Source organism: Chelonoidis abingdonii, chromosome 4 (genome assembly GCF_003597395.2).
Source record: "Chelonoidis abingdonii isolate Lonesome George chromosome 4, CheloAbing_2.0, whole genome shotgun sequence".
Classification (NCBI taxonomy): domain Eukaryota; kingdom Metazoa; phylum Chordata; order Testudines; family Testudinidae; genus Chelonoidis; species Chelonoidis abingdonii.
The window spans coordinates 80098857-80116158 of record NC_133772.1 but is presented as its reverse complement, the minus strand read 5'-3'; the positions used below and the strand labels follow the sequence as shown (position 1 = coordinate 80116158).

The window sequence follows — 17302 nt, the reverse complement described above, 5'->3', positions numbered from 1 at the left end:
CAGTAGCACTGAAACTGTGGTATGAAACTATTGTTGTATGTAAAATAAATAAGGTTTTTAAAATGTTTAAGAAGCTTAATTTAAAATTAAAATGCAGAGCCCCCAGGACTGGTGACCAGGACCTGGGCAGTGTGAGTGCCACTGAAAAATCAGCTCGTGTGTTGCCTTTGGCATGCGTGCCATAGGTTGCCTACCCTTGATCTAGTAGGATGCCCAGGGAAAGAAGGGCTCGGGAAACCTGCATCATGTGAGGCTGTATCTGCCCCATGAGGCACTGCAAACCCTTCCTAAAGCACCCTATGGACAGTTGCACAGTGGGATAGCTACCCACAGTACATTGCTCTTTGTGTCAATATGCGAGATGCTAGTGTGGATGCCCTTTGCCAACACAAGGAGCACTGTGTGGACATGCAACAGCGGTTTAATTAAAGCACTTTAAAGTAGTATAACTTTTGTCAATAAAACTCTGCAGTGTAGACAAGGCATTAATGCTGTTGGGATGCCTTAATTTTACATTTCTATACTTTAACATATTTGGGTTTCTTTTAAGTTTAACATTAACTCAATTTCCTGAGTTTGTAAGGCTTGTTTCTGGAATAGTTACAGTACCTCTTGATTATGTATTCTACACCTTAACTCCTGTTTTATTTTTTTAAATCTGGGATTATAACCATGGGTGGCGGGTATCGTAGACTGGGGGAGGCTGTGCCTTCCCAAATAGCCTTGGATGGCCCTGCCCCCAGGTGCCCTCCTGCAGTTCCTGGCATTCTCCCCTGGCCCAGGCTGGCTGGCATTGGGGCTGGCTGGCCTACCTTCCGCAGAGACTTAGGGTGGCTGGGGCCACACTGCCCACCTGGCACTCAGATCACACAGCCCGGCCGCCCAGCGCTCCGGGGCTGGGGGCACTGCAGCCACATTGCCTGGCCACCCGGGGCACCAGGACTGGGGACACTGAGGCTGCATCACCCAGCTGCCTAGTGCTGGGCCAGGGACAGTGGTGGGGGCGCTGATGGGTCCTGTGGGGGAGGGGGGCAGAAGAGCAGGGGGTGGGGCCTCAGGCACAAGGGGAGGGGTCAGAGGCTAGCCTCCCATCAATGGCCAGGTCACCGGCCACCCATGATTATAACAGAGAAAGTTAAACCAACTTTCTGTTTAAAGTCTGGCAGTTTTAAGTGCTCTACTATTTGAATAGTTAACTAGATTGCCTTGAAATTTGGTATGCCTCATGGGGACATAGGGTATGGTCAGTGACCCAGATCTGAGGCCATTTGACCAAGCATAGATGCTGACTTTCTAATTTGCCATGCGGTGCTTGACCCCTGGCTCCACCCCAGGCCCTGTCCTCACCCCATCTCTTCCAACCCGTTTCACCCCCACCTCTTCCCGCCCCCTCCTCCCCTGTGCTTCCTGCTCACTGCTGAACAGCTGATCATGGCAGTCAGGATGCCCTGGGGGTGGGGAGAGGAGGTGGTGCGGTTGATCGGTGGGGTTGCCAGTGGTTGCTGAGCACCCACTATTGTTTCCTCTGTGGATGCTTCAGCCCTGGAGCACCCACAGAATCAGTGCCTATGTGACCAAGGGATTCCCAACATATAGCCCCTGGTGTGTGTGGGGGGAAATTCTTTTCTTAAAGTTGACACATTCTGGCAATGTCCCCCCCCGACATAGCTCTTCACACCAGGTCTCAAATGCACTAGGGTTACCCCAACAGAGTGCATGGCCCCCCACCAACCCTTTGGGGGAAAAATATAATTAAAATATTTGTGACGGATTCGGTCACAGAGACCCCCTTGGGAGTGTCACCTGACGTGCTGGAATTACCTATGAGCCTGTTTTCCACTCCCAGCTTGGGACTCCAGAACCCTACCAGGCTGCAGACTTTAACCAAAAACTGAGCAGCAAGTCCCTATCTCCAGCACTCTGACACCCAGTTCCCAGTGGGATCCAAACCCCAAATAAATGTTTTACTCTGTATAAAGCTTATACAGGTTAAACTCAAATTGTCTGCCCTCTATACCACTGATAGAGAGATATGCACAGCTGTTTGCTCCTGCAGGTATTAATCACTTACTCTGGGTTTTCTAATAAACAAAAAGTGATTTTATGAAGTATAAAAAGTAGGATTTAAGTGGTTTCAAGTAATAACAGACAGAACAAAGTAAGTTATCAAGCAAAATAAAACAAAACACAAAAGTCTAAGCCTAATACAGTAAGAAACTGAATACAGGTAAATCTCACCCTCAGAGATGTTCCAATAAGCTTCTTTCACAGCCTAGACTCTTAGTCTGGGCCCAATCCATTCCCCTGGTGCAGTTCTTGTTAATTCCAGCTCAGGTGGTAACTAGGGGATTTCTCATGACTGCAGCCCTCTTTGTTCTGTTCCACCCCCTTACATAGCTTTGGCACAAGGCGGTAATCTTTTGTCTCTTGGTCCCCACCCCTCCTTTTAAATGGAAAAGCACCAGGTTTAAAATGGATTCCAGTACCAGGAGACAGGGTCACATGTCCTGTGAGACCTCAAGCCTCCATTCTTTCCAGCCTGACTCACAGGAACACAGGAAGGCTTACAAATAAACAGAGTCATTTACAACCAATTGTTCTAGTTAATGGGAGCCATCAAGATTCTAAGCCACCATTAATGGCCCACACTTTGAGGTCCTATTTTAATTATGCAGAGTAATACTTCACATTTCTAGCTTTAGATAGAAGAATGATACATACAAATAGGATGAACACACACAGTAGATAAGCTCTGTAATGATACCTTACAGGAGACATTTTGCATGAAGCATATTCCAGTTACATTATATTCACACATTAGCATATTTCCATAAAACATATAGGGTGCAACGTCACAATATTATTTGAAAAAGTTTCCTTTTCCAGTTAGCCTAAGTGTAGCCAAGTCCTCAGGGAGCCTATGTCTACACTACACTTTTGTCAACAAAAGTTATGCCGCTTTGAACTGTTGTTGAAAACCTCCTCCTAGACCTTGGGTCATAATTTACTGGCCTTTTCCGTAAAATTATCAAATAAATTATTTTTTTTCTTTTCTTTCTATACATCATTTAAATAATATTGCAATGTGCAAAATGTTTGTGTAATGCTGTTACTAAGGGCTCTACTGTCCGTAAAAAAACACAATCTGTCTCCCTCCAGCTTAATTGCAAATTGCATATCGGGCCTGATAATTTCAATTGTCAGTCCCCCGCCCCCCACCAAAAAAAAAAAAACTGTAACAGTCAGCAGCAACCCCTAAACAGCTAGTAGCCTTATAATAGCTAGCAACCATTAAAAAAAATTAAACACCTCACAAACACAGTAGCCTAAACTTTTAAACGGTCTTCCCTTATCGGTCTTAAAACAATTAAAGCTGGTCCTAAGCCGGTTTTTGCTAAACAAATTGCAAAAATGCAAAATTTGCTAACCACCAATCAAATGCTAACACAACCAAAGCCTGTATACAAGTATGTATAAACAAAAAAATTTTTTGTACCAAGGTACAAAACTCTCCTTTCCTCTGCAAAATAAAGCAACCTTTCCTTATCCCTGTCTGGCTGTCACTGGCTCTCAGCTAAGCGGACCCAACATTTTGGTAACAATGTCCACACTATGCTCCTTGTGTTGGTGGAGTGCATTCACACTAGCAACTCTTGCACTGACACAGAGAGCAGTGCACTGTGGATAGCTATTCTACTGTGCAACTGGCCGCAGAGTGCTTTGGGAGGGGTTTGCAATGCCTCATGGGCCAGGTACAGGCTCACATGATGCAGGTTTCTCAATCCCATTGTTCCCTGGGCATCCTACTAGATTGTCAGCTGCTTTTCAACTGAAGTGTGTGTGGAGTGGAGTGGAGTGGGGGAGGGGAGCATGTGACAGGGAATGTGTGTGTAGGTGTGGGAGACAAAGACAGAGTGTGTGTTGGGGGAATATGTGAAAGTGGGAGGGAGAGGGAGTGTGTGAGAGAGAGAGGGGGCTGATTTTGTGTTGCAGGAGTGTGTGTGTGTTGGTGGAAAGTGAGTGTGTCAGCATGCTGTCTCTAAATTCAGACAGCCTTTGAAAGCAAGCAGACCTGAGGCAGGGGAAGAGGGACACCGTGCCACATCAGCACTCACCTCCCTCCCTTCTCTGCACAGCACAGACTCTCACAAACACACACCTGCCTGCCTCTGTGTTCATAGTGCGGGAGATCAAGAAGCCCTCCCATAAACATAGTGCTGTCTATACCAGGAGTTAGGTCAGTATAACTGCATTGTTCAAGACTGTGGATTTTCCACACCCCTGAGCAACACAGTTATACTGACACATAAGTTTGTAGTGTATAGAAAAGGGTTAAAGCTCACATGCCTATTCATATGCCTAATGGATTACACTCAGCATATGTAGAGAGAGGAACTAACTACCTGGAAAGCCACCTAAAAGATATTACCTCACCCACCTTGTCTCTGGAAAAAGTACCTATAGATTACAGGACCTGGTGGCTCTGAGGGCATGCCTACACTACAATTAAACAGCCCCTTATCCAGTGGTGAGCTGGAGCTGGTTCGCGCCAGTTCACAAGAACCGGTTGTTAAATTTAGATGCTGGTGTAGAATCAGTTGCTAAAGGGGTGGCCTGGCTTCCCCAGGGGGCAATTTAAAGGTCTGGTGGCAATTTAAAGGGCCTGGGGCTCCGGAGCCCCAGGCTCTTTAAATTGCCACCAGAGCCCCACTGCTGGTGCCCTGGGGTAGGGCTGCGGGGCTCTGGGGGCTATTTAAAAAGTCTGGGGCTCCTGCTGCTTCTACCGCCCCGGCCCTTTAAATAGCTGCCAGAGCCCCACTACTACTCCAGGGCTCCAACCGCTATTTAAAGGACCGGGGTGGTAGAAGCAGGGGAACTACGGACCCTTTAAATAGCCCCCAGAGCTCTGGGATAGCGGGGTCGGGGGGGGCCTCCAGGGTTGTTAAACTTACAACTGTTGTATTTGTTGTAGAAGTAGGCACAGTGTTTGAGTGTAGGGCAAGTTCAGGTAGTGCCTATCCAATAAAGTGAAAAGGGGAGGGAGGGAGAGAGAGTGTTTTAAGACATCAGCGGACAGAGTTAAGGTTAATATCCTTTTACAAGCCCTTCACACAGGATACTACCTAAACCTATCCTTTCCCTTCCTCATCATGAAATCCACTGACTGCTCTCATAACCCACCTCACTACAATCAATATCCATGGAAAGAAGACCTTTGCCCTACTGCTCACATACAACCTGAACCTACAAGATTCTGCACTGAAATGATGTAGGCCGGACCCCAAGGTACACATGTACCTCTTTCCTTTGGTAACACACGTGTGTGAGGGGTAGAGACTCAGACCCACATCTCCTCATACAAAAAAATCACAGCTCTAAGATGCTCCAATTTATTCCTCCACCATTCAGTATTGCTACACCCAGATAATACCCAGTGGTTATTACCAGCTCCAGAGTAGAAGAAATAAGGTTGCATGGGCATCTACCTTAATTCTGTATTTCCTGGTATTCAGAAGTTTGAGTTTTGAAGAACTCTATGTTCTGGAAAGGCACAAGCTATGACCAGGTAATCTTAACTCCGAGTTAAAGTTTTTTTGTCATTTAATTATAAAATTAGAAAAATAGAGAAGGTAGTCTAATTTATTCTTTTTAAATAATGTAAGACCCAAAGGATTCCCAATTAATGAAAAGCAATACATTTAAAAAGAATAAAGGAAATATTTGTTTAGACAACATAATTAACCTGTGTAATTCATTTTCATATGATACCACTGGGTACAAGGATTTGGCAGGATTCAAAAATGGATTATCCATTTTTATGGATATAAGAATATCATCTGCATTTAAACTAGTTAGGATACAGATACATAAGCCACACACACACACACTCAATTACAAGACCATTATTAAGATTACGAAGTCAAGCACTCAAAAGTTAGGAAATGCCAGAATTAAAGTTGTCTGTGCAACCTTCTCTTGGCCCCCGTGTGCATTATGATATGTGTATCTTTAATTTCCTAATCACATGTTATTTTTTCCACAGGACTTCTGCCTCATTCAGTGCACAGAATGAATGGCACACAGTCAATGAGCAGCTATTCAATATTTTGTTTTCTACAGGTTGTTCAGTGTGTGGTCCCATACCTTATTTACTGTATACTATTCAGACCTAACTCTGAAGATAGAATAATTTCCTCATTGGCTTTTGTATGGTGCTGATCACTACAGTGTCTGAGTGCTTCACAAACACTCATGAATTTTCACAACATACCTGTAAGATGAGGGGGTGTTATCTCCATTTTACAGATAGGGAACTGAAGCACAGACAGATTGAAGTCAGAAGTATCTACTAATTTTGGGTCTGTACTTTGAGAGGCTAAAGACCTAGGTTTTCAGAATACTTAACATTATACAGAAATTTATGTGTTCAAAACACAGTTCCAAATGACTTCAGTTGCATCTGTGAGTGCTTAGCATTGCAAACCAGACTCCAGGGTCTCAAGTCAGGCACTTACAAAATGAGGAACACACCATTAGTAACCACCTGTGAAAGACTGGATTTAAGTGACTTGCCTAGCATCACATACGAACTCTGTAACAGAGGCAGGGATAGAGTCCAGTTCTCCAGGTCAGCATTCAACTGCCTTAAAAATGTGACCATACTTTCTCATAGTGGAATCCCATTGCTCATTCAATATACATCTTTCACCTTCTATAATAAATGAAGCAGGTGTACTTCAAACAACAGCCTCCTTTCACTACACAACCCGGATCCATCCCCATCCAGTGAAATCAATGAGGCACGGAGGGGTCATCCTATGAAATAAAAAAAGCATGTGATTGGATAATTAAAAATCATAATGCATATGCAGAAGAGGGGCCAAATTAAGGTTGCAAAGACAACCTTAATTCTGGCATTTCCTAACTTCTGAGTGCTTGACTTTGCAACCTTAATAGTTTTGTGCATTTAATTTCCTAAGATTTTTAAAAAGCAAACTGAAAAAAACAAAAACAAAAAAAAACAGCAATTCCATCATGTGGCATCATATTGATACCCACATGGGTCAGCTACAAGATTGGAACCTTTAGATCCACGGCATATACTTAGAGCTCTGCAAATCTGAGGGTATCTGTTTTATATCCGTGGACCATTTCTGTGGATAGCATCGCGGATGCGGATACAAATTTTGTATCCATGCAGAACTCTGACAGTAAGAGGTGGGCAGCAGCTGTGAGGAACCATGGCACAGATACTCCACCTGCCCCGGTCAGAGGGCCTGGGGGACAGAGGCAGAGACCGGGGGCTGCTCAGGCCCCTGCTGAGGGCAGGTGGAGGGTCCGCTGGGCAGCTCCCCACAGCTGCTCACCCGGCTCTTACCGTGGCTGGACTGCAACTCCAAGCTGCCCCCCCCCCGACCAGAGCCGGGCTGGGGAGAGCCTGGGTCTCTCCACCTGCCCTGGTCGGGGAACTGGGGGGCAGAAACACTGGTCGGGAAGCCTGGGGGACAGGGACATGGGTTGGGGGCTGCTCGGCCCCCCCCACCCAGAGTAGGTAGAGGGTCCGCCATCCACCATGGCTCCTCACAGCTGCCCTCCCGGCTCTTACCATGGCAGGGCTGTGGCTCCAAGCCACTCTCCCAATCAGCCCCAGAGAGCCGCGCGGGCAGCTGTGGGGAGGCTGGGTCCCTCCACTTGCCCTGGGCAGGGAGCCTGAGCAGCCCCCAGCCTGTGTCCCTGCCCCCCAGACCACCCACCATGGGCAGGTGGAAGGACCTAGGCTCCCCACAGCTGCCAGCGTGGCTCTCCCCAAGCCAGCTCTGGCCAGGGTGCTCAGAGCCGCAGTCCGGCCACAGGAAGAGCCAGGCAGACAGCTGTAGGGAGCTGCAGCAGACCCTCTACCTGCCCAAGCAGCCCCTGGGCCGCTCCACAGGTCACCCCCCATTCCTCCCCAGCCAGGCCAGTGTGAAGTCCAGCCGGGGAGCCGTGGGAAGCTGCCTGCCGTATGGAGGGAGAATGAGAGCAGCCCACGGCCATGTCATCTCCCCACCAGACTCCCTGCCTGACCAAGGGCAAGTGGCGGGTCTGCCTCTCCGTGTGGGCTCCCTACAGCTGCCTGCGTAGCTATCCCCAACTGGGCTCTGGTGAGGGGGGGTGCCTCAGAGCCTCAGCCCGGCCACAGTAACTAAATCCGCAATTTTTGCGGATTGCAGACTGGATGCAGACACACATTTTCTATCTGCACAGGGCTCTACACATGCTTCTGCCATTTGAGCTAATGAATGAGCAATGTGGACGTGCACTAGATGGATATGGGACACAAACTTTGCCAGTGGATTTCACAAATATTTACTGACAGCACAGGAATGGCAAGACTCAGGAATCCAGGACTCCATTCCAGGCTTTAGAGAGGAGCGTTCTCTAGTGGGCCTAGACTCTTTTGTCCATTGTCCCAAGCATGACCACTTCTGCACCATCCCCTCCAACCTGTCCCTGGTTCAATCTTGTCTCTTCCTCACCCCAGGCTATTTGTCCAAATTCCATTCTCTTTGCCTGAAGCCGCCCCTGACAGCTAAACATAGAAGCTGCCACCGAATTGCCCTCACCGCGGAAACGCACCTGCCGCCCTAAGGGCACACGGACTGCCTCCATCCTCCGCGGTGGCAGTTTAGTGCGCTGCTTGAGGGCAAAACAACAGGGATTGCCGCCCCTTGCAGAATGCTGCCCCAAGCACCAGCTTGGAATGCTGGTGCCTAGAGCCAGCCCCGCTGTTCAGTGCTGGGATGGAGCGAACACAGGGCAAAAAGAAGCAAAATTGCCTGAAGATTCTAACACCTAAGAAGTCTCTACTGGGCAAGTTCAAACTGCAACTTTTCTAAAGCTTATAACTTGGCCGAATTTGAGCATTTTTTCACAGAGATGGCAAAAGGCTCATCCCTGACAAAAAGGCCATTTCCCTGCCAAATTTCAAGTTCCTGATCTAAAGAATGAGGGTCATTACATATTCTTCAAAGGAAAAGTTGACAGAATTCTTTTAATGTGGGAAAATGTCTTTTTTCCCAACCTTGTTCTTAGAAATGGCAAAACATTTGACTGAAATTTTCTGTAAATAACTAAATAATCAGCCAGAGGCAGACACCTGGCATGGTAAATGTCAGAGAAGATATTTAGTCTGGCAAAGTTGTAAGCAACTGAAAACAGGGTCTTACAATGGGAAGTGTTGGGCAACCTTAATAGGCCGTACCACCAGCTCTGCCTATAAATAATAAATACTTAAGTTTAATTGCATCAATGAAGCACTAGCAGTATAGGGTCAGGAAAAAGACATCACATGGCAATTGCAAAATTTCTGTTCGTTTAACAAAAACAACACACACTTTCCTCTGAAGCACCAGAGTTCTGGACTAGGTAGACCATTAATCTCTCCTGCTCAACAATTTCTCTGAGTGACAAGAGGTGCCTTTCCTTTTCCGATCAGTCATTGCTCTGGCAACATTCCAATAATATTAATTATATTTTGCCTCCCTAAATCCCTGCTTCAGTTTCATGTAATCTTAGGTTTTTTGTTGTTTTGTTTCCTAAAATGTTGTCTAGTACTGCAGTGCAGTGTTAATTGGTGTTGCAATTCACTTCAGAAATGGCTGTATTTCCATGACAGGTGAAGTGATTACTATAATATCTCTAGTTCGCAAAGAACTTCTGGTATTAAAGGTGCTTTATAAATAAATATAATGCAATGTAGAATGGTACAGAAAAACATATATTTATTTTAATTACAATGCTGCCATCTAGTAGCCAGCAGAGTAATAGCAAGGAAAACATTTAACTTTCAATACCAACATATTTTTCCTTTGAACAGCTTCATATTTCAGAGTAAATATATATATTTAAGATAAAAAAATTGGGAAGCTGGAAATGTGGAATGGAATTATTTCCATTTACCAAGTCTAGTTATTGTTCTCACGACTAGTTTACAGCAGGGAGGAGTGAACCGATTTCTTCCCAAATTACAAACTTGATTCTAAATCCAGAAGGGTGGGGGTCTGGAGAAAACAGCCAACACAGGTCTCGATTCAACAACGTACTTAAGTATGTCTAATTTTAAGCATATGAACAGTCACACTCAATTCCATGCTTAAAGTTAGGTAAGTGCTTTAATACCTAAGATATTAAATGGCTTATAAAATTCAATTCTATAATGAGATGAAAGGAATAGATTAAATGAAGCCTTGAGTAAAGGAAGCCCCAGGAATTAAGACTGCAGACTAAATAATGGATTGTTATTGAAACAGGAGAAAGTTTATAGTGATCACATCAGTGAAGTAGTGGAAAAAGGTAAGAGCTTCCATAGCACTGAAAGTCTTCAACCCCAGTCTTGGTACGCATGTTATATAGATAAGCAAAAGGAAGAGGATAGTGAATAGATGACCTAATATAGCCCAATAATTCTACTTCTGAGACCCCACCAGGTACGTCTGAGATAAGCACCTGCACATTCCTGCTCCTAGCTTTGTCCTCTGCATTGCTGCATGAACACACAACTTTCTAATTAGAGACACAAGGTGAGTGAAGTAATATCTTTTATTGGACCAACTTCTGTTGGTGAGAGAGACAGGCTTTCAAAAGTCTGTCTCACCAACCAAAGTTGGTCCAATAAAAGATATTACCTCACCCACCTTGTCTTTCTTATATTCTTTGAGCAACACAGCTACAACTCTGCATATAACTTTCTAATATAATATCAGGTAAGCATGCTCAATTTCTTATTTTATTTAATGATAGCCCCTGTGCAGGTTAGCATGAACTGCTTTTAACTTGCCATAGGAAACAGTGAGTCACATATAATAGCTAGGATATTAACCGCCCTTGGAATTTAATCTTATACTAGTGATTGAAGCGCCTTTAAAGGGAAACATGGCTTGGCTCTTTCGCAGGAATTGCTGTAAGGAAATAGACCCCTCTAATTCTTGTATCAGCCATGGGGTGGCAGACTTTTTCTCTGCCTATCCAGATAGAGGTGTATTCATTTTAAAAAAGGAGGAAGTGATCTCTAGCATGTTTGTCTTTATCAGACTTATACCTGACAATTTTATGGATAAATCTCTGAGAATGAGTATTTAGCAAATAAGGATGTTTAAGATTCAAATCTCAAGACTTTTAAGCACTTTGAGATAGACTAAAATATGTGGTTGAGTTAAGAAAAAGGGGGCAAGTATATAAAATAATCAACAGTATGGAGAAGGTGAATTGGAAGTTTTTGTTCTCTGTGTCTCTTATCACAAGGGAAAGGGGACAGTCTATGAAATTAAAAGATGGAAAATTCAAAAACAATAAAAAGGAAATACTTTCATACAATGTGTGATTACCACAGAAAGTCACTGAGTTCAAGAAGTTAACAAGATTCAAAAAGGGAATGGATACCTAGATGGATGGCAGGAATATCCAGAGTTGTCATAATTAACATAAATTTTGGAAAGAATGAAGCACAAGGTTTAATATTCTTTCCAAAATTTATGTTGTTAATTATGACAACTCTGAATATTCTGGTTTAAGCCAGTCTCTAATATTAGACACTAGGACGAGACCCAGTAGAGTGGGCAGCTTATCCTTCTGCTGCCTACTGCAGGGTTCTTAACCCTTGCTCTGAACCATCAGGTTCTGATCACTGTCAAAGACAAAATTCTGGATTAGAGGGACATTGGGTCTGATCCAGTGTGGCAATTCTTAATACATAAATACATTCCATCTCAATCTACATTTACAGATTTATTTTCATTTATATGGTTTTTAGTTGATGTTAATACAAGTGTGAGATTTTGTTGGTGGTAAACAAATCTGTATGGCTCAACAGGCTGTAAGGCCAAGATCAAAGGCCTAAGTACATCAATGAATACTCTTTCAATAAAACACTCTGAAAGAGAGAGAAATGACCTCCATGGTGCAGAATACTTGATTTTGGAGGGTCTGATGGGGACCAACTGGAATTTACATATAGCCAATGTGGCTTTTAGTTGCCTAGTTTTCCTTGTAAAAAAATTGTTGTTTCAGGAAACACCTTGATTGGTGTGGTGCTGACATCTGAGAGACACAGGCATGTACAACCTAATGGGTCCTACTCCTGGTTCATTTCTGTGCTCTCTTTCAGCAGGTACTCTGATGACTTTAAGTTAATGCCTCTTCCTATTACATGGGGAATTTAGTCAACTGAAGTCTTGGGTGAAGTAAAACACTGACAGAATGTACAGATGGGAACAAAACCGTTTCTGGCATTAGATCTGATCTCACTAAGTGAATACATAGTCCAAAAACAGCTCAGGAAAGAAGAGGGGAAAATCCCCTTCCCTATGAAGGAGGTGAATGCTTAAATCATTAAGAAGAAGAAAAGTGATCAGGAATTCCACTGGCCAAAATTGTTAGTTTTACTTTACTGAAAATACAAGTAAATAAATGACAATGCTTGATGAACCAAAGGGTAGTATCAGAGAAATTTTCTGGGGAGGATCTGCATGAACTTCTTGACAGGGTTCAGCTGAATTTGAAAGTTAGGATGCATCTTGCCCATATCTGGATCTTATTAAAATGGTACTCAAGTAAAAAAAAATTTTTTAAAAAATAGGATTTTCCAGCTTCCAACAGATTTGTGTTACAGGGGCGAGGGAAAGTTGAAGCTAGGGTAGTGCTTGCCACTTTTGACTGTCAACGTCAGAAATCTGTAGGTCTCTGGAGAAATTTGTTTCTTCGTGAAGAGCCATATTCAGATCTAATGGCACTACATTTAATAATAAAGAAGAAATGAGAATGAAGTTCTTGTTTCAAGAGTTGTTCAAGACTAACAATTATAACACTGACAAGGACTGAAATAGGACAGATAATATAAACAAATGCACAGATAATTACAGAACTGGTATACGGAACTATTCATTGTCATATCTAGTTTAAATGACTGCTAGAAACATGGACAATGTCAGATTTCTTGACATGGCACATATCCAACTGGGGACTAGAACATATGTGGGGAAAGAAAGATGTATGCGTGTGATGTGGAGAAGCAGACAGAGGAGCATAACTCTGTGCATTGGATTTGTACCAGTTTCCCAACAAAACTGAAGTGTCCATTCTTGAGTGGTTTGAACTGTCTGGCTCCAGGACTTGGCTATATTTATCCTGGCTGATGTATTCTGTCAAATGTGCCCTGCTGTTGATAAGGTGCTGCTGGTGACAAGAGTGGGGGAATCAAAGGGGAGGAGCAGGATGGGGACTTCCAGCCAGTGTTTTTTAAGGGGTCTCAAGAGTCCTGCAGTCTCATTCCAGTTCAGCTCAGACCCTGGCTTCGAGGCACCACTGGGAGCTTCAAGAAAGACAAAATCAAGATGCCAGAGCCTGCAAAGAAAACAGGTAAGGATAACAACTGAGTGAGAGAGAGAGAGAGAGAGAGAGAGAGAGACTGACTGAACTTAGCCTGGCTGAGAGTGACTGCCAAGCAGAGCAGCTGTCCCTATATCAGAGAAACAAAAGTAGAGGAAAAAAATAAAAGTGATATTTTATAAAAAGTTAATAAAAAAAAAAGAAAGATGGATTCAGAGAGCTCACAGGAAGATGTGGGATAAGTTCACTCAGAAACTCCCACCCAAGTAATTAGCTCTAGAAGTTTTGGCTGAGGGAAAAGGACAAAAATTAAACTGTTCCATTGAAATTCCTTTCACTTTTCACTTCTTCTCCTAGGCACCATCAGGGCAGTGAAAATAACTCACAGTCCTTCTCCCGGGTATTTTCCAGACAATAAGCAACAGATTTTTGGGGCGTAAAATCTCCAGCGTAAAGACAAGTTCATAGCAGCTGGTTCACATTTTGCTCTCTCTTTCAGACAGACAGGCAGGCAGGCTCACTGTAGCTCTAGGGAAACAGGGAACTCTTGAGGGGTTTATACATAGAATCACAGGGTTAGCAGGGACTGCAAGGGTCATATAGTTTAACCCCCTGCCATGATACAGGATTTGCTGTGTAAACCATCCAAGACAGATGGCTATCCAGCCTCCTTTTGAAAACCCTGAGTGAAGGAGATTCTGCAGTCTCCCTAGGCAGTTCCCTTTCCTCTCCTCCCCACTCCAGCGAGCCAGAAGATAACTTCTCCTCTATTGAAATAGGTCAGAGCAGCTTACCAACATCAGGGAGGCAGCTTAGCACTTCCCTCCCATTCCCACACTTACAGAAAGTAAGCACGCAGAACAAAACAGATTTAGGACATTCCTAATTATTCCCTGGATTGTTTAATATTTAGAACCAAGAAGCTAGTCACAAGCCACCTGCCTATGTTGAAAGAGGAGAGCTATGAGAGGTGTCGGGAGAGGGTGCAAGTTACAGGGAACTTGTGTAGGAAGATGCACCACCACTCCCACCTATAAGGGAGAGCTGGGGGGAGAGTATTTAGAGGGCATCTGCCCATGTGAGTTGAAAGAGGACCATGAGAACACCATATGTCCACAACTAACTTCAAAGAAGGGGCTGAAAGTTAGTTATGGATATTTAAAAATTGTGTATAGGAACATGCAAAAATAGAAAATTATACTAAGTCTGAGTGTTTACACTCAAGAACAGAATCTGCTCTCAGTGAGACTAGTGTAAATCTGGAGTGATTCAGATCAGAATCGCTCACATACACTGTACAGGTCTGTTCAGGTGTACATGTGACTTCTTAAAAGCATACAGTTTTCAGGGAGTGTCAATAGCAGCTGCTTAGTATTTATTTTAAGCTATTTGAGGCTTGTGTACAGCTTGATGGCTGTTCAGTTCCTTAGCAATATACTGTTAGGATGGACAGAGAGGAAATCTTCCCTTCTTGTTCAAACCTAGATGCATTAAGAAGCACTTTTGGTTGAAACGTTTGGTATTTTATATTCTCTGAGCAGCCACATTTGCTGCCTCCGGCACTTATTACACTAAAGAATTCCAGAGACCTAGGCCTCAGAAATAAGGGCATACATCCAGACCAAGGGAAGTGCCTGGCAGATGGAATATTCAGAAGGCTTATACTCAAACCAGCTCAGTAAGAGTCTCTTAATTATGAAGAAAAACATCCTTAAAGACTTAAACTATATCCTTCATGTAGGTTTTCTGGTATTTCCTCCCTTATTTCTAATTATTCAATAAAATACATTACCACCAGTGATTCTATGAGGCATCATTAAATTTCTTCACAAACCAAAGGACCGAAGGGGGTTATTCTCTCTAAAAGCATTTACAATTTCTGTGGTGATTTCCAGTTTGAGCAACCTCTTAAACATTGATTATTGTCAGGATCTATAGAATTCAGACCTAAATGCTTTAAACAAACATGAAACTGACTTCTTGAAAGTGAGACAGGCACTTTATTTCATCAAATTTAAGTTTATTCTAATAAAGGTCTTTTTCTCCTGAGTTCAATAACTGTCGAAGTGCTATTTCAGGGCTAGTTATTTAATATTGATTTGAGATATTATTGCTAGAATCATAGTGATAACTGATTTATAATCTCCCTGTGATAATACATATGCACACATGCAACAAGCCTTTGATAGCTGCAACTCTTTGAAACAAATTACAATAAAAAATGTTTCCACCTTTTCTCCCTTATATGGGAAAGATAAAAACAGGGGGTGGGGAGGAGAGGAAGCAAAAGTTACACTGGACTTTTATCCCGGATTTTACACATACTCAGTAACAGTTTTATCATCTCATGATTTCTTGTGGCTAGAAGCCTATTTGGAACCCGCTAGAAAGCTAAGATTCCAGATTTTCCATTGATATACATACTGCATTGATTTCTAGTCCAGCAAAGTTATAACACCTGGGATCATGATATTACAAAAGCCTTATAAATATCATTTGTAGACATTTAATAAGATTAGTAGTACCAATCTTTGTCATTCAGATACATGAACATTCACGGGGCCACACCTTCAACTGGTAATGCTCCATTGAAATCCATGGAGCTATGTTAATTTACACCAGCTGAGTATCTAATCCCATGGTAATTAAGGTATCCTGACTTTTTGGGGAGTAGAGTTGAAAATATAGTAGTAAGTGATTTACAAGTTCTAAGCATTTTCAAAGATTATTTTATCTATGCTATATTGTAAGAGTATCTTGTGATGTAGCATGAAATTCTTATACTTATATGTAGTATCAATTAGAACTAGGCTCTATACCACATTCATCACCTTGGTATTAAATACCTACACATATAGACCCTTATACCACACTATCACATTATAGTGGTTGTTTCTACTAAAGAGTGCAAAACAGTTTCCATTTTAACACATTTGTATGTATGCTCAGAACTGTGACTTTCATCTTTTGTAGTCAAGTTGCACTTTTCAAAAAATTCTATCTTTGAGCAGAGACCAAATATGAAAAGTTTAAACTTAAAACAGCCAAAATGATGTTATGAGCCCATCATAAGCAAGTGAACACCCCACCACCACCACAAGCGTTCTTGCCACCTCTCAAATGTTTGTGAGACTAACCGCTGAACTTTGATACATCAAATTTGTCATGTAAAAAGACCTTTAAAGAAATATGTACTTTGTTAAATTTGGAAGAGAATGTCTAGGAATGTTGAGCACTTCTGAAACCTGGCCATTTATATTTAGGTAACTAAAGATAGATTGAGAACTATAGAGTTATTGACCTAGATTACAAAATGTTGGCCAAGGTTTATAATAGAACTTGATTGCAGCCTTAAGCATGGAGAAGCTAGAGCTACAACATAAGACATAGCTTGTAAATCCTTATGTAGATTATAAACTGTTTGGGGCTATGCTTGCATAGTGCCTAGCACAACGGGGTCCCGGTTCATGGGCTCCAGTATGCGATATAATACAAATAAATAATTTGCATCACCTTTTCTTTTGTAGATCTGAAGGTTAATCATTGTCCCCATTTTACAGACGGGATATTGTAGACACAGACAGGTTGAATGTCCAAGGTCACACAGCAAGTGTGATTACTCCCAGTCCCTTGTAAATTCTAGTAACGCGAGTAATCTCAGCTTCTGAAATAGAGGAAAATAAGTTTGAGAGGCTTTATAGAAGACTTTTTAACAATACATTAGAAGCAAGAGGAAGACCAAGGACAGGGTAGGCCCATTGCTCAGTAAGGAGGGAGAAACAGTAACAGGAAACTTGGAAATGGCAGAGATGCTTAATGACTTCTTTGTTTCGGTCTTCACTGAGAAGTCTGAAGGAATGTCTAACATAGTGAATGCTTATGGGAAGGGGGTAGGTTTAGAAGATAAAATAAAAAAAGAGCAAGTTAAAAATCACTTAGA

General features: G+C 42.8%; 2 protein-coding genes across 2 annotated transcripts in view; one reads left to right on the top strand and one right to left on the bottom strand.

Annotated features, from left to right (window-relative positions):
• The window catches only part of FAM180B (family with sequence similarity 180 member B), a 404198-nt gene that overhangs the window by 358842 nt on the left and 28054 nt on the right, over positions 1 to 17302 (bottom strand). The window lies entirely within an intron of this gene.
• The window catches only part of MYBPC3 (myosin binding protein C3), a 127681-nt gene continuing 123659 nt past the window's right edge, over positions 13281 to 17302 (top strand). Inside the window, exon 1 of the mRNA XM_075065346.1 lies at positions 13281 to 13392. Within this exon, the coding sequence (XP_074921447.1) occupies positions 13368 to 13392 (25 nt within the window). The 5' untranslated portion in view covers positions 13281 to 13367. The remainder of the gene's footprint in view (positions 13393 to 17302) is intronic.